The 16,395-nt window shown below is 40.3% G+C and overlaps 1 protein-coding gene across 2 annotated transcripts in view; it reads left to right on the forward strand.

Moving 5' to 3' along the window:
* The first annotated feature begins 1,419 nt into the window (after positions 1-1,419).
* FSTL4 (follistatin like 4) overlaps positions 1,420-16,395 on the forward strand; it is a 416,621-nt gene continuing 401,645 nt past the window's right edge. For both annotated transcript variants that reach the window (XM_030213353.1, XM_030213354.1), the window contains exons 1-2: positions 1,420-1,597; positions 14,959-15,094. In XM_030213353.1, the coding sequence (XP_030069213.1) occupies positions 14,969-15,094 (126 nt within the window). In that variant the 5' untranslated portion in view covers positions 1,420-1,597; positions 14,959-14,968. The remainder of the gene's footprint in view (positions 1,598-14,958; positions 15,095-16,395) is intronic.

A 16,395-nucleotide genomic window follows, 5' to 3' on the forward strand; every position in this document is an offset into this window, starting at 1 on the left:
TGCAGAAGATCAAGGGCTTCTACAGGGGATATTGACAATGTCTCTATCATTCATTCACAGGAGTATTTTGCAAAATGTCTACTTATAGAATTTTCTATGGTTTAAATGAAATGTAAAGGGATGGGCTGTATACCTTATCACAAAATGGTTGAATCAGCCCCCAGGACATTTTGGGAAATAGTAGTCAAAGTCCTAGCAGCAAGAAGCATTAGACATAGGGGGATGAACGTATGGAATGGAAGGAGGGCTGGAGCAGAGTAGCAAAATGGTTATGCAGCAGGTTAAAGACTAGGAAAGCCAATTTTCAAGTCCTGCTTCTAAGTCAAACACAGTGAGGGTGACAAAAGAAAGAGCATCAGATGATATCCAAAAACAGTTGGCTTTATTGCAACACCCAAGACTCGACACGAGTCGTGTTTCAGCCTAAAAATGCCTTCCTCGGGAGTCTTCTATCCGATGTGTGGTGATTCTTAGCTAGCCTTAATGAAATACATGTGATGTCTAATACCTTGCTGTTTCTCCGGAAAGTCCAAGCGTTTACACGCTTTTTCTGTCAGCAAGCTGCGCTGCATACGTCTAGCAACACTATAGAAATGCTAAATAGTAGTAGTACTAGTATTTCATTAAGACTAGCTAAGAATCACTACATATCCAACAGAAGACTCCTGAGGAAGGCCTTTTCAGGCCGAAACACAACTCGTGTGGAGTCTCGGATGTTGCAATAAAGCCAACTGTTTTTGGACATCGTCTGCTGCTCTCTTTTGTCACCTTCGCTGTGTGACTTGTTTGCATGACTGCAAGGATTACTGTTCTTCTTTGGGTTTTTTTTTTTTGTTTTTGTCAAGTCCTGCTTCTCCCATGATGCTCCTTGTGACCTTGGACAAGTCCCTTCACCCTGCTGTGTTTCTGGGACAAATTAGATAGTAAACCCAGGTGGATAGGGCAATAACTTGGGTACTTGATTGAAGCATGCTTCAAGCTTGGATTTCTAAAAAGGCAAATACTTACATTCAATTCCCTGATGCTCTTAGCCTTCGCTGCAGGCATGTAATACTTTATCCAAAGAGTTACAAGCTGCTTCCTCTAAATCAGGAAACTAAGCATCGCTGACATAAAGCATGATTCAGAGACTTGTTGCCTTACTGTTTCTGGACGCAGCAGGGGTGGAAAAGGTTTCCTCCAGGAGGTCGGGGGTACAGCAGAGGGCTTGGGCCTTGAAGAAATGCCAAGGGGCTATAGGGCAAGGAAAGGAAGAAGATCTCTTTCCAGCTTTGACAGAGCGATAAACGCACAGGTGTCCGCCATTGGGCGGAATTAGTAACTAGCTGCGTGACGTCAGCGAGCTTTGCTCCAGACAGCAGAAGTAGGGCAGGCGGCAGTACAAAGCAGTCCTTGGAGCGCTCCTGTACGGATTGTGCCCGAAGCTTTCACCTTTGCGTCCGTTCGTTGCGCTTTCTCTAAGCGCTCCGCACACTTTTTTTTTTTTAACCTTTACGTGGGATACTAATTCTTCAGCTTGCTTTTTAAATGCCAGTGGCTGCAAGATCTGAGGTGTCCACACTGCATCTGTTAAATCTCCGGCACTGGCATATCGCAGGTAAGTGCAATATAGAAGCGTGTGCTCAATTAGTCGATGCTAGTGAATTTGCAAATATTAAATTTGAAAAGGGGCGAGCCATAGTCGCACGACGCTAATTGTTGGTGACTGAGACGTTAAGCACCAGAGCTAATTAAACCGGACATAGTTGGAACGTGAACTTAGCAGAAACGATTCTTCAGCAGAATGTGCTGATGCTTTGGGGGTGGGGGAACTGCATTGCAAAGGATCTGATGGGGAAGGTCTCTGCAAATACCAATATTCACCTAACTGTGGGGGAGCTGCCTTCTGTAGTGCCCAGATTCAGAGTTTGTGAGACGTCGTTAGAGGAACACGAAATTGTGATTCGAGCACAGCCCTCTGTGTGTTGTGTGACTTTGGTAATGGATTTATGTTCTTATGAATGAGAGTGAGAGAGAAGGACTAAGCAGGGTTATTTGCCTCTGACACCTCTATTCTGCGAAAGCTGCTTATCCAGGCATTTTCTCTCCCAAGATCATGTCCTTGGCTTCTGTGATGTTTACAAGCTACAGTGTGCTGTTTGTACAGCACTGACTGCAGAGGGAACGCGTGTGAAATGCACAGATCAAGATTTCAGAACAGCAAATAACGAGACTTGTACGTACCAAAACCTTCATAAAACAGATACTCCTTATCAAACTGAACTCTGTTTACTCTCTCCTTCTGCAATCCCTTGCTTTAAGGAAAAGCTGTAAGCACTGAAAAAAAGAAATCTTTCTAGTCCTCGGTTCAGCAGCTCGACTTTTTGGCAGTGCACAAGGGATGGGAAGGGAAGCGGCTCTCTCCAGCTGTTTTGAAAAACGAATTGTGATTTTGCGCGCATCCCTTGCAAATGTGAACAATTAAATAAGGCGACTTTCTTTTTCTGTAACAATACAGTCCTGGCATTTACCTAGCATGTGTTCAGTCAACATAACCTTAAATGAATCCAATTAGGAACTGCTGAACAAAATCCCCGCTGTTGGCCAGCAACCCCCCCTTGATTCATGCTGCATTTGCTTATGTGGTAATATGGTACGTTTTGCATTTCTTGGGTTTGTATTTGCAGAAATCTGTTCTGACAGAGTTGTCACGTTTTTCTTTGAGAGAATGATGCTCTAGAAGGTAGTCTTTACCTCCTAGTAGGTGTATCTCCCGGGCTTAAGCTAGGGCGTGGGATCAAGCTTAAATAAGCTTACCCACTGCGACTGATGGATGCAGGACAGGAAAGCGTTTCTGAAAAGTGCTGGCTTGTATTCAAGGAAGAGTCTGTCTCCAGTTTCAGCCTACAATGGCTTTTATCTTCTGTTTTCTTTAGCCCAACGGTTTCAAGCCCTATGTACCTCTTACTGGCAGCTTGTTACTAAAGCAGCAATTAATCATTGTCTTTCTAACAAAGCAGCAGTAACTATGAAAATATCCCCAGTACCTATGTTCTGTTAATACAGTACTTCCAAATGAAATACAGATATGCTGTATTTAGAAGTGAGAGGGAACAGGACCATCTGTTTTTCATTCAAACTCAGGACAGGCGCTCTGCCAGTGTAAAAATGTTCAAATCTAATGGAGGTACTTCTTGCCATGAAACTCGTTGTACCCCATATGCTTATTCCTTAGTTCCTCCTTCCCTTTTAATGATCCCTGGAAGACAGAAATGTGAAAGGAATGTCATGATGGGGGTTGGGTTAGTTCAGGGCTAGCTCGTTTTGACCCAGATCCTCCCTCCTTGGGTGAAAAAGAACTAGTCCAAAATCCAGGTCTAGCTGCCCTATCCATCCAGATAGATTATAAGAAAAGGGATGTGGTATACTTTGTAGGCTTTCCTGCCCCTCCCCCAAATAAGAACGTATTTATTGCAAAAGAAAAGGGGTTAAACGGGTTTGCTTCTTCCTTTCTCCAATCAGAAGTGTAGGGCCCAATGACTTTTGTTCAACAAAGAAGAGAAAAAGGAAGGTGTGAGGACAAATTGAAACAGAATACATGTTTTTACATGTGCATGTGTGAGACAGCTGATTGTATAAGTGTACTTGTTCAAGGTACTCTAGATATGTATGTAATGAGCTCTTTTCCCTTGATTGTTCTTTTTGAGATTCTTTCACATGAATTATATCTGACCTAAGATGAGTAAAAAGGAATTTCTTTAAAGAGTTTCTTCTGTCTGGCTTACAGAGTAGTCGTATCCTGTTTACTTTTCTGATAATTGGTCTTTGTAACTTTACCATACCCCTGATGCTGGCAACTATCCATACCAGGTCATTTTAAAGAGGTTCCTGTATATTGTTTTTACAAATGTATTTTATTACAGGTTCCTTAACCTTTCATTTTGCCTGCCCTCCCGTTCAGTTGAACATTTTGGTTCCCCTTGATCTTTTTGTATGGTATTTTGACTGCGAGGGACCTCCTTTCTGTTCAAGATTTTAGAAACCATTCCTTATTCCTGAAGCTAATAGATACAAAATGTTGACAATATAGGACATTTGTTTCTAAGGTCCTATTTAATAGCACATAGTGAGCAACTAACAGATGACAGTGATTATTCCAGTGTAGACATTTCAGGTCCCCCCCCCCCCCCCCACCACCACCACCACCTTTTTTCACTCTCTGACCTCTCTGATATCTTCAATTGCTTCTGAATTTCACCGTTTCCTGTACTGTTTTGTTTCATTCATGTCTGCCCTCCCCACATTCCCCACAAATCTTTCATGCTCCACCTTTCCTTTCTCCCTTCTGCTGTATCTCACTCTCATTCATCCCTCCTCAGTTTCTCCACTGATAGATCTATCATTGGTACAACAGGTGTAGCTCACAAGAGTCCTTGATAGCAAGGGGTTCATGAACTGGCATGGGATGGAGACTGGTGGTATGACCACTACAAGATTGATATGAAAGGAACCTGCCCTGAGTGAATTCTTTCAAAAAGGTGGTAAATAAATAAACTCCTGAGCTTTTGTCACTTTTTCCTCCAGTTCTTCCACTCTTTGCCTGTGCCTCTAGGAGTCCAGTGAAAGTACCTCAGGAGAAAATAACCAGGAATGAGAGCACAGACTCAGAAAGAGGATCACTGCATTGAGGCAAGAAGGATAATAGCACACAGAATGCATCATAAGGGAGCTTGATGGATGGTAGCCCCGGGAACCCCAGAGCCAGCCATGTTTTCAGGTTATTTGCAAGGAATAATGGTTGCACTACCAGATGTTTCTATGAATACCTCCTATTGTTTATCTATAAACCTGCATGGGAGCAGCAATATAAGCCCCTAACCACAGTAAAATATCACTTAAACGTCTGATAATACTTTAGGGTAACCTGCATTGAGTGGCAAATACATTTCTAAAAGTTAAATATTGGGGTGACCAGTAGTTATAACTCTAAATAGCAGTAAGAAGCAAAGTTGACTATGGCATGACCTGAAACACTCATAGAAGAGAGGTAAAAATAAAACCCTTCATTTTAGCAGATTTGAGTATGCTAAGACAGGAAAAAGATGGGGAAGCAAGAGCTGATATAGGGTTGTAGAAGGGATTTTGTGTGGATGAGTTTCTGGGTTAACTGAATGCACGTTATCTGCCATTATTTACTATGTTGCTAGGTTACCATTGGGGCTCATTTTCTAAAGAGAAAAATGTCCTAAAAGTGGCACATTGCTTTGTGTCTCTTGATTTCTCAAGCATTGATACTATGGACTATTTGTTTTATAAAAAGCAGCTATTTTGTCCAACTTAGTTTTCTTGCATTGAGACAGACAAGCTTTAGTTTCATTCCTAAATATTCCAGAATAAGTTACATTGTGTTGAGTTGACAGCTACTGAACAATGAAGCCACACAGGAAAAACTGCTACCTAGTGTGTTTATGGAAGTACTACATTCTTTCCCATGGGACCAAGGACTAATGTTGCTCCAGTTTCAGAATATTTTCACTTTCCTCTTCTGTTATTTCCTTTGGCTGATCTGTCTCACAGACCCATTTTCACCTAACAGAGATCATGTTAGATTAGCAGTATACCTCTTGGTCACTGTCAAACTAAGCCTTGATTTTGTAAAAGTGTCATCTTATTCTTTTCTGCATGTATAGGGATTCTCCCCGGTACATTTTTATTGTTAGAATTCAACATAAAGCATTCACAGTCACCACCCGTCACCAAAACAAACAAATTACACAACATATGTGGCACAACAGGGCTGCGGTATTGTTAGCACATTTTCATATAAGAAAACAGTAATGATAATGCAGTTGTTCAATCAAATTGGTTCTCCCATTCCAGACAAAATATTAATCCCATAAATTCAAAACAACACATTGACTAGACAGTAATGTTCTAGTCAAAATATGAGCTTGAAATCTCTTTCTTGGCCATCCAAAACTCTTTCACTGATACCAGGCACTGTGGGTCCAAGGCTGTCCCAGATTTTGATACACAGAACTTAGGGTCCTTTTACAATGCTGTGGTATAAAAAGTGGCCTGCGGTATCGAGGATGCGTCTTTTAGGTGTGCACTGGGCCATTTTTTACTGCAGCTGGGAAAAAGGCTATTTTTAAAGGGCTAGGAAATTGGCCTGCACTAATATTAAAAGTAGCACATGCCAATTTATGGCCTGATCCTTACTGCCACCCATTAACCTAGAAGTAAGGGCTCACGCGCTACCCGCACAGTAAACATGTAGCATGCACCAACATGGGATCACTGCCGGTTACTGCTGGGAATGCCCTTCCTGGTAGAAAATAGAAAATAGATTAAGGTAGTTAAGATTGAGGAGGACTGAATTAAGGAACAAGTGCTAAAGGTGACTGAAGTCCTACCTCTTGCAACCCCTGTGTAAAAGCTCAGGTGAGCTGTCCAGTAAAAGTGGTGCTGAACTATATCTTTATTTATTTATTGGGATTTAACCATCTTTATATATATCTATATATCTACACCTATATATAATCTTCCACTTCCCTTCTCTCAAATTTTAGCCTGCAGGTGTCCTCTCTACACACACACATTCACATATTATCTGATATGTTGCCCTTCTGTTATCCTGCAAGTGGGATAAATCCCAGATTTACTTGACTGATAAACTGCAATATCCACCTTGTAAGTACCTATAGAAAACTTAATCGTTAACCACAGAACTGAAGAAAATTACTAAATTTGACATGAATTTAACATTTTGTAAAAGGGGCTCTTTTCATTGTTTCCCTCCCCTCAAAAATGTGAAGACATTATTTTTGACAGCTCAGTTGATCACAGTTTTCAGTACTTGCTCAGTAGCCATGGATAAGTAAATGGATTTATTGAAACAAAACTTACAAAATCCAATTGTTCTATTGGTTGCCTCTAGGAGTAGACTAGTGGCCAACCAAGGTAGCTAGAGATAAAATCTTTTTTCTCCTACTAGTTCTCTTTGTGACCTTGGACAAATCACTTCTCCCTTTACTGTCTCATAAAAAAACTAGATTGTATGTCTTCTTATAAAGAGACTTTCCCTATGTAATGTACCTGATTGCAACTCATCTTGAACTTGGATGTGGAAAGACATGTAATTAATTCTAAAATCCAAATCTTTTTTTTTTTTTTTTTTTTTTAAATAAATCTGAACATTTTTTTCATTGTCCTGCACAATTCAACTACAGGAAAACATAATGATTTTCTCTACCCCTTCCCCCCATTAGAAGAGATTGTAAGAGGTGCAGATCCATATCACTGGAGGTTACATATTCCTGCTCTGGCAGGGGATCTGACTCTTCTCTAAATAGCAAGTATATTGTACTGCAATCATGTTTCATGTAGGAGCTGCTGTTTGAAAGGGATTTTCTCACTTTCCTATCTATGGGGAAATGTCTGTATAGTACATGTGGTTCTTTTCTCTTTGTGTTCGGTTACAAACACTTTCTTGGCTTTTGCCTGCAGGTTTTCATTGGAACTACTACTACTACTTATCATTTCTATAGCGCTACTAGACGTATGCAGCGCTGTACACTTGAACATGAAGAGACAGTCCCTGCTCGACAGAGCTTACAATCTAATTAGGACAGACAAAGAGGACAAACAAGAGATAAGGGAATATTAAAGTGAGGATGATAAAATAAGGGTTCTGAACAAGTGAATAAGGGTTAGAAGTTAAAGCAGCATCAAAAAGGTGGGCTTTTAGCTTAGATTTGAAGACGGCCAGAGATGGAGCTTGACATACCGGCTCAGGAAGTCTATTCCAGGCATATGGTGCAGCAAGATAAAAGGAACATGGTGAATTCCAGTTCATTCAATTGGTACTAAAGTATTCTAATTCTCTAACAAACTTCTTGTTTCTAAGCCAGTTTTCTGTTTTTATGATGTCAACCGGTGACTTGCAGCACTTTCTACTCAAGTGCTGTTATCTCATGGTCACCTAGTTTGAGGTGAACAGCACAGAACATTTGAAGAAATGAGTGATGAGAATGAAAGGGTTTGCAGAAAATGATACATTTCTAAGGGGTCCTTTTTCTAAGGTGCACTGAAAAATGGCCTGCGGTAGTGTAGGCGTGTGTTTTGGGTGCGCACAGATCCGTTTTTCAGCATACCTGCAAAAATGCCTTTTAAAAGTTTTACAGAAAATGAATATGCAGCAAAATTAAAATTGGTGCGTATTCATGTTGAGTCTGAGACTTTACCGCCAGCTATTGACCTAGAGGTAAAGTATTATGCGGTTAACTGGGCAGTAATGACCTGCGCATGTCAAATTCCACTTGGTGTGCATCCAATATGCACATCCAAAATAATTTATTTTTCAGACGCACATATCGGACATGCACCATAAATGAAATTACTGCAAGAGCCACACGGTAGCCGGGCGGTAACTCCATTTTGGTGCTGATTGGGCACGCATAGACTCTTACGCAGCTTAGTAAAAGGGCTTCTAAGTGAAACTTTCAAAGAAGCTCTAGCAGCAACAATAAACAGAGAGCAATGAATAGTTAAGAAAAGAAAAACAACACTTTAACATGATGTAGCATTAGCAATGTTCACTCTGCAAAAAACTTTGTAAGAAAGGAAATATCACTTTAATATATAAAGTCTTAAGCCCTCCTTTTCTGAAGCTAGAAAAATGATCTCTTTTTAAATTACAGTGTGTGATACAAATTTGCATATATTACACATGGTACAATTTAAGCACCTAATTTATCAAATGCTGAAGTATTAATCTGGGATAGTGTTGATAATTAATTGGAAATATAATTTAACTTAATTATGGTTAGCTGAAAGGTTAGCCTGGGATTTTATTTCATGCTTAATTTCCTTGGTTTGGCAATGCTCTGTAAAAGTAACCTACTCTGAAAAAGATTTTACAGGTTGTGGTTGTACTGCAAACAGTATCTTGTAGTACCAGGCTTTAATCATAAGACTGGTTAGAGACACCAAACCTCAAAGATAAGAATATCCTTTCATCTAGAATTTGTTTTCTCTGCTCTACGTTGGATAAGACTCTATTGTAATATTTAATTGTTCTCACCTTATGAAATGAGCTGAATGCAGCAGAGTTTAGACTTTTTAGACAGTTGTAGAGAGTTAGTGAGCGAATGATTAAATGTTTGTTTTCAGGGGCTTTGAAATATTGCTTAAAGAAATAACCCCATGATAGCTGTTTTCACATCAAGCAGAAGACACCAACAGCTACATGAGCCCTCTGTCGGGTCTTTCATTTCCATTTTCCTTGTGCTTGTACAAATTGGTCACCTAAGGTCTTTTCCTCTTCTGTTTCTGATGTGAGCAGCAGGAGGCTCTCACCAAGGTTATCTTCTTCCCTCCTGTGCTTTCCAGAGATTCCATTAGCAATGAGTTGGCAGCCAGTTCATCCTGTAGAGATGCAATGAATGACCAGAGACAGTTATTGATGGAATTTGGTGTAGGAGAGTAATGAAGAGTGTGTCACTGATTCTTTTTAAGAGATTTGTGGAGAGCGGGTAATTAAAAAGTGTGGGTCTGAGTTGCTGTGTAATGCTTTCTAGAGAATACTTGCCTAGGAAACATTTTCACATCTGGGTGTTTGACAGCTGGTACAGACGTGTAATCGTTAGCACATGTTTTGATTCTTTAAGGCATCTTAATTGTTTTTATATACAAAAATCTATTTAATACACATTACCCTATGGATTAACGTGTATACAATCAATTTCCATGTGTGAAATGAACTGAAAAGCTAAAATTTCAGAAAATGAACCAAACATTTTTTTGCTCATGCACATCCCTGGCACTGCTTTTTGATTGATTGATTTTATGATGTGTACTAACTCTTTTTATAAAGTACAATTCTTCTGCAAAACTGCATGTTCTGTACTTTTAAGAATACACCTCAACCATGTGTCTACACAGCAGAACGTGAACTAATCATATGTCTGCACAAAAACTGCAAACATGGTGGATTTAGAGTAGGAAGACAAGGAGAAACCCATTTTTAAAAATCCTGAAAGTGATTTTATTGTCAAATTTATCCCATTACTTGCTGTCTGCTACAAGACTGTTTCGGGTGGGGGGGGGGGGGCACTTGCCGCTACCCTTTGAGGTGGTGGTAAGGGATCCTGCGTTAACACAACGGTTTTTGTAGTATTGGAAATAGCACATGGGGGTGGGAACTATCACCAGATTGCTGCAGTAGCCCAGTGGTAATTCCTGTTTGGCGTGCAGTAAGCTCCTGTGGGCTTATCACTTCTTAGTAAAAGGGTCCCTGAGATTCAATAAATTACTGAGTGACGTGGAATGGGTAGACGGGAATTGCTTGTTTACTCTTTCAAAAATGCTAGGAGTAAGGGACATGCAATGAAGCTACTAAATAGTAAATTCAAAACAAATCGGAGAAAATATTTCTTCACTCAACGTGTAATTGAACTCTGGAATTTGTTACCAGAGAACGTTGTGAAAGCAGTTTCCTTTAGGGTTTTAAAAAGGTTTGAATAATTTCCTAAAAGAAAAGACCATAAGCCATTATTAAGATGGACTTGGGAAAATCCACTGCTTATTTCTAGGATAAGCAGCATAAAATCAGTTTTACTCTTTCAGGATCTTGCCAGGTACTTGTGACCTGGATTAGCCACTGTTGGAAACAGGATACTGGGCTTGATGGAGCTTCGGTCTGTCCCGGTATGGCAACGCTTATGTTCTTATGTTCTTAATTCTAAATGCTATCTGTGCACCAAGATGATGTGATAGAAGACTAGCATAAGCTGGCATAAGAGCGCCTAAGTTTAGGTGAGACAATCTATGCCATGTCAAGGGCAGGTATAAAAAGGGCACATCTACATGCACCAAGTGATGTTTGTAACTGACAGTATTCTACAAGTTATGCACATCACTGGAAGACATACCCTTAGCCCACCAATTCTCTACCCACATATATGCCTCCCTGCTGTCATAGGAGCCGGCTTTGTGGGTGCTGTGGGTGCTAGAGCACTCCCAACATTGAGAAAATTCCTTGTATGTGTCCAGGAAGGGGTTACTTCCATTGGGCTTAGCACCTCCAATAATTTTGAAAAGTTGGCTCCTATGCCTGCAGTTACATACTGTGGGTCGTATTCTATAAATGTCATTCAAAAATGGACCACTAATATAAAACAAATATGTGGAACTACAGTAGCCTAGGAATAGCCTAGTGGTTAGTGCAGTGAACTTTGATCCTGGGGAACTGAGTTCGATTCCCACTGCAGCTCCTTGTGACTCTGGGCAAGTCACCCTCCATTGCTCTTGGTACAAATAGTACCTGAATATAATATGTAAACCGCTTTGAATGTAGTTGCAAAAAACCACAGAAAGGCGGTATATCAAGTCCCATTTCCCTTTCCCTTACACCATGAGGAAGGAAAAAACCTCAGGGAGCTCCAGACTAATAGAGCTAGACTGAAAGCCCACCTCTTTAACATTGCTTTTGACTCGTAACCACTCGCCTCCACCTACCCTCCTCTCCTCCTTCCTGTACACATTAATTGATTTGATTTGCTTACTTTATTTTTTGTCTATTAGATTGTAAGCTCTTTGAGCAGGGACTGTCTTTCTTATATGTTTGTGCAGTGCTGCGTACGCCTTGTAGCGCTATAGAAATGCTAAATAGTAGTAGTAGTAGCTAAAGGTGATCAATTCGATCAATTTCTCATCATTGGCTGAAAAAAAACCTTCCTCAATATTTGTCAAAAACTGGAGTTAAATTCTCAAAATAACAATTTCTAAACTTCATAAGGTGCAACGTGTGCAAAAGTCAGCAGTACATTCAATCAAACTGTCAGGTGCTGTCACCAAATATTGTCCATATGAAAAAAAAGAAAATAAATCAAAGAACTTCCAGGAAGTACTCAGCTTAAAATTTGTCTATCCTGGAATCATTTCCAAAGCTCAAACATTCCCACAGACCAACGTTGGCCAGCGTTTTGCTAGTGCTCCAATAGGCAATGCTGCTTCAGGGTCCTGTTGATGGGCGTTCAGCCAGGTCACAATTAGTACACAGGACCTGCAGCAATAACATTCCATGCAAAATCCAGGAATGCCTCTCCTGTGGCTGTGCCAACTTTTCTGATCTACATGTCAAATTTGCACATGGATCCTGGCACCTAAAGATGCATAGGTAAATTTAAATTAATGCCAATTGGTGCTGATAATTGATTTAGTGCCCAATTTTCAGCGCTAATTGACTCATTTGTCAATTAAATTGCATATGCAGATTGGGTGTGTACTCAAATTTGCATGTGCAATTTTGAGCACCATATATAGAATTAGGGTGTTAGTGCACAAAGCTGCACACACAATTTATAGAATAAGTCAGTTGTGTGCACAACTTAATTTAATAATTGGCTATTGGAATTAACAGCCAATTATTCACCTAAATTGGTGATAACTGATGGTAATTGGCCCCAGTTAGCAGTCGCCCTTAGTCACTATTCTAGAAGTTGCCCACAATTTTTCAGGGGTATGGACAGGGGAGGGGCAAGGGCAAGTTAGGGTCATGCCTAGGAGTTACACACACAGGTTATAGAATACTAGGGGTTACATGTCTAACTGCACAAAGACTTACACCAACCTTTGATATGGCATAACTACTCGCACCTAAAGTTAGCTGCAAAACTGTGGACTTACACTTGTATTCTATCACAGTAGTCCCACGTGGAACTGCTGTTATAGAATTCACACTTGACTCGCATGGGTATAGGTAGCAAGTTGAAGTGCTCTACTTTCTGTTCATTGGTTCAGGATGCCAAAGATGCTGCATCCTGTTTGTGCCAGTCTTTCTGTCGAAGAGTATTCCAATATATAAACAAGATCCAAGTAGAAAAACCGCATGTTTATCATTGTGGATAACTGTTGTGACTGTAAAGCATCGCTGAAAGATTTCAATCATCCGGGCAACAAATAGATTTCTTTTGGGCACTGCAAGAACAAGTAATATTTTCAGTGGGAGCCTACAGTAAAGTTATTGCTTTTTATCACCATGGAAACAACATGCAGGAAGGGTTTAGTGTACCCAAATGTTATCTATTTTTCATGCTGAGTGGTACCTTTTAAATATAGCAAATATGTCACAATGAAGGTGACTTGGCTATATAAGTCCCCCTTTTCGTTCCCATGATTTGGTTTCCTGATGGAATGTAGGGAACAAGAGATGAAACATGAAGTCCGAAGTTCCTTGATCCTACTGAAATGCTGTACGGTTGGTATCACAGTGTATGTGACACAAACTGCAATTTTTATTCACTTACACTAGCTAAGCTGCATTTTATCTAATGTTCTTGGGACCAGTAGTGTACCAAGGGTGGGGTGGTGGGGGCGTTCTGCCCCGGGTGCAGGCAGCAAGGGGGTGCACAGAGCAGTTGCACGGCTGTCTAGTCCACCAGTCCCCTGCCCCCTCTGATGTTACTTCCTGTTCTGGGGCAGGGGGCTGCCTCAATAATTATTATTAGTATATTAATTAATTGTATGTATTTATTTATGACATTTATATCCCACATTATCCCAAACAAGTTTGAGTTCATTGTGGCTTACAATAAACAGTATAGGATACATAACAAAGAATAATGCATAAGAAAATTAATTTTGTTGTAAGAATCCAATCTTGCAATACAATATCATAAACATACTGGGATAGCTATGGATATTTAACATTTAGAAAATCTATTATGAATGAGAAATTGTTGACTGGGCACCAGAAAAGATTTGCACTAAAAGTGTTCACCCTTTATAGAATCGCGCTTAGCACCAATTCCCACAACCAAACTTCATGCGGCTGACTTACACTTGCTAAAACCTGGTGTAAATGCTGGCACCCAAGTTGGGCATGCTGACCCCATATTCTGTAAGCATGTGCACAACGTTTTGGAATACTTCTGTCATATCCAAGCCCCTCTCATGGCCATACCCCTTTTCAGATCGCACCATGGGAGCTAGGTGCCCTGCCTTATAGAATAGCACACAGCCAGATGCATGCAATTCTAATGGATGCCAACTAATCTCAATAACTGGTTGTTAGCACCCAATTATTGATGGTTCAGACTAGAACTCATTTGGACATGCATCTTGGGAAAGTTGGGCACACAAATCTGGGAGAGATATATGAAATCCCGGGGTAAATGTCACATTCTTTTGAGCTTATTTTCATTTGTTAATGATGTGGGGTATACATTCCCATGTTGTTGCAAAAGACAGCCCATCTCTACTGTGAATTAATGCTACAATGCTCTCCATAAGGTTACCATGAGTATCAGCAGGGCTACTGGATGTAGTAATAAAATGGCAGCCATTGAACTATGTAAATTCTCTGTGTTCTACAGATGTTGGGCCCGATATTCAGACTGCGGGAATTAACCTTGCTAGTTCCCGTGGTCAATGCTCAGTCCGGATATTCAATGCCAGGCTATTTCCGGTGACCAGTTGAATATCCAGTTTAGTTTTGGCTGGTTGAGTTTGAACCAGCTAAAGATAGACCTGGTATTCATGTGGCCAAATATGGCCACCAAACTTAGCTGGCAGTCGGTTGATAGCCAATTCTATCATGCAATATAGCTGGCTATCCACTAGCCGCTAACTGCAAATTTTCAGTGGGTCATGGCCAGCCTTATGCCACTGAAAATTTGCAGATAGCCGGTTATGGGGCATTTAACCGACCAGGTGTTGATCCTGTCCAGTTAAATGCTTTTGAATCTTGGGGGGGGGGGGGGGGTTCTACCTAGGTCTCTATGATGTCAATAACATAGACAAGGAACCCACAGTTAACAAGAAGACATGCATAAACAAAAATATGAAACTGAAATTGAATAGTACATTTTATTATTGTATCTGAAATTATCAGAGGGAAAAAAAATCAGTTAATGGTTAATGGTCAGAATTAGTTCTTAGTTCTTTTACTCATACCTCTTGTCTGGTCTTCAACAGATTGGTGATAATGAAATCAAGACGCATTCAGCCTATTTTTGTACTACTTGGGGTCTTTCTGTCAGATGCATGGGAATGGATGGAGTCAGACAAGAGCAGAAGGTCTGTGTTGGCTTCGCGGAGGTTGCAGCAAGAGGTAAATTGACTAGTGATGTAGTTTCAGTCTCTGAGCAATTTCTTTTGTCTTTCTAAAATATAGAGGACTGGTTTTGATGCACTTACTAAGAACAAAAGGATTATGTTGATGATGTGTTGTGTTATACAATACTTCAGTAAGAAGAAAAAAAGTTAAAACTATGCATGATTTTTCTAACACCTTCCAATGTTATCCTATTGAAAATGACCTCAGCCTTATCAGGTTCCAGACATTTTCAGAAAGATAACTCATCGGACATTGGCGGACCTTCTCACTTGATTTTTAATGTTATCCTACCTCAACCCAATGTTGAAGACCAAAACAGCTATGGGGGTAATTGTATCACTGGGTAGCACACTGAGTGCAAATTCTATAAGGGCTATGGGCGCCAAGATTCTGTTATAGAATGCGAGTGTAAAATCTGCATTTACATGATTACATCTAGGTGCATCTACTTACATCATGTCAATAGCAGACATAAAGACATTCACTTCAATGAGTCACTTTAGCGCATAACATACAGTATTTTGTAAGTTACGTGCATACGTGGGAGCTCTGCCTATGTTGATACTGGCACACACTACCTCTGATGTGCACAAACCTTGTTCGCTTAAGGTCTTGGTTTCTGAGCCCTGGTGCAGGTATAGTCTGACACATGGTCCATTTCAGGTCATTTCAGCACATTTCAGGTGTGACTATAAAGTGGAACTTTGTGGTTCTTTACTATTGCTTGTGGCCAGCTCATCTTTTTTTTGTTTTTTGTTGTTTTTCGTGTTCATTCCTCTCTACGGTCTTCCATCTGTCTTTTGGAGCCATGGGCTGGGGCACCTCACGTGCCCTGCGAGACGGATAACCATTGCTGAAATTTAAGTATACTTTGTGTATGCAATATAGATGAAAGCCATTTAATATTGACTTCTTTTTGTATGTTCTCGTTGTTTTGATTGTTATTGTTCTTATTTTTTTCACAGAATCTCAAAAAAATATATATTGAAAAAAAAAATAATACAAGACTATTCTATGTAGACTAGTGGTTAGTGCAGTGGACTGAGAACCAGGGGAGCAAACATTTAAATCCCATTGCTTCAGGTTCAAACTTAGGGCTTCTTTTATTAAGCCACGCTTTGAATGGGCTCCGTTGGCATTGAGAACCACTAATGTGGTTTGATAAAAGAGGCATTTAGGACCCTGTTTGCTAAGCCACCCTGTAGGTGCGCTAACTTTTTATCACATGCTACAAATTAGCGCACGCTAACAATAGACATAAGTACATAAGTATTGCCATACTGGGAAAGACCAAA

This window comes from Microcaecilia unicolor, chromosome 8 (assembly GCF_901765095.1).
Source record: "Microcaecilia unicolor chromosome 8, aMicUni1.1, whole genome shotgun sequence".
Classification (NCBI taxonomy): domain Eukaryota; kingdom Metazoa; phylum Chordata; class Amphibia; order Gymnophiona; family Siphonopidae; genus Microcaecilia; species Microcaecilia unicolor.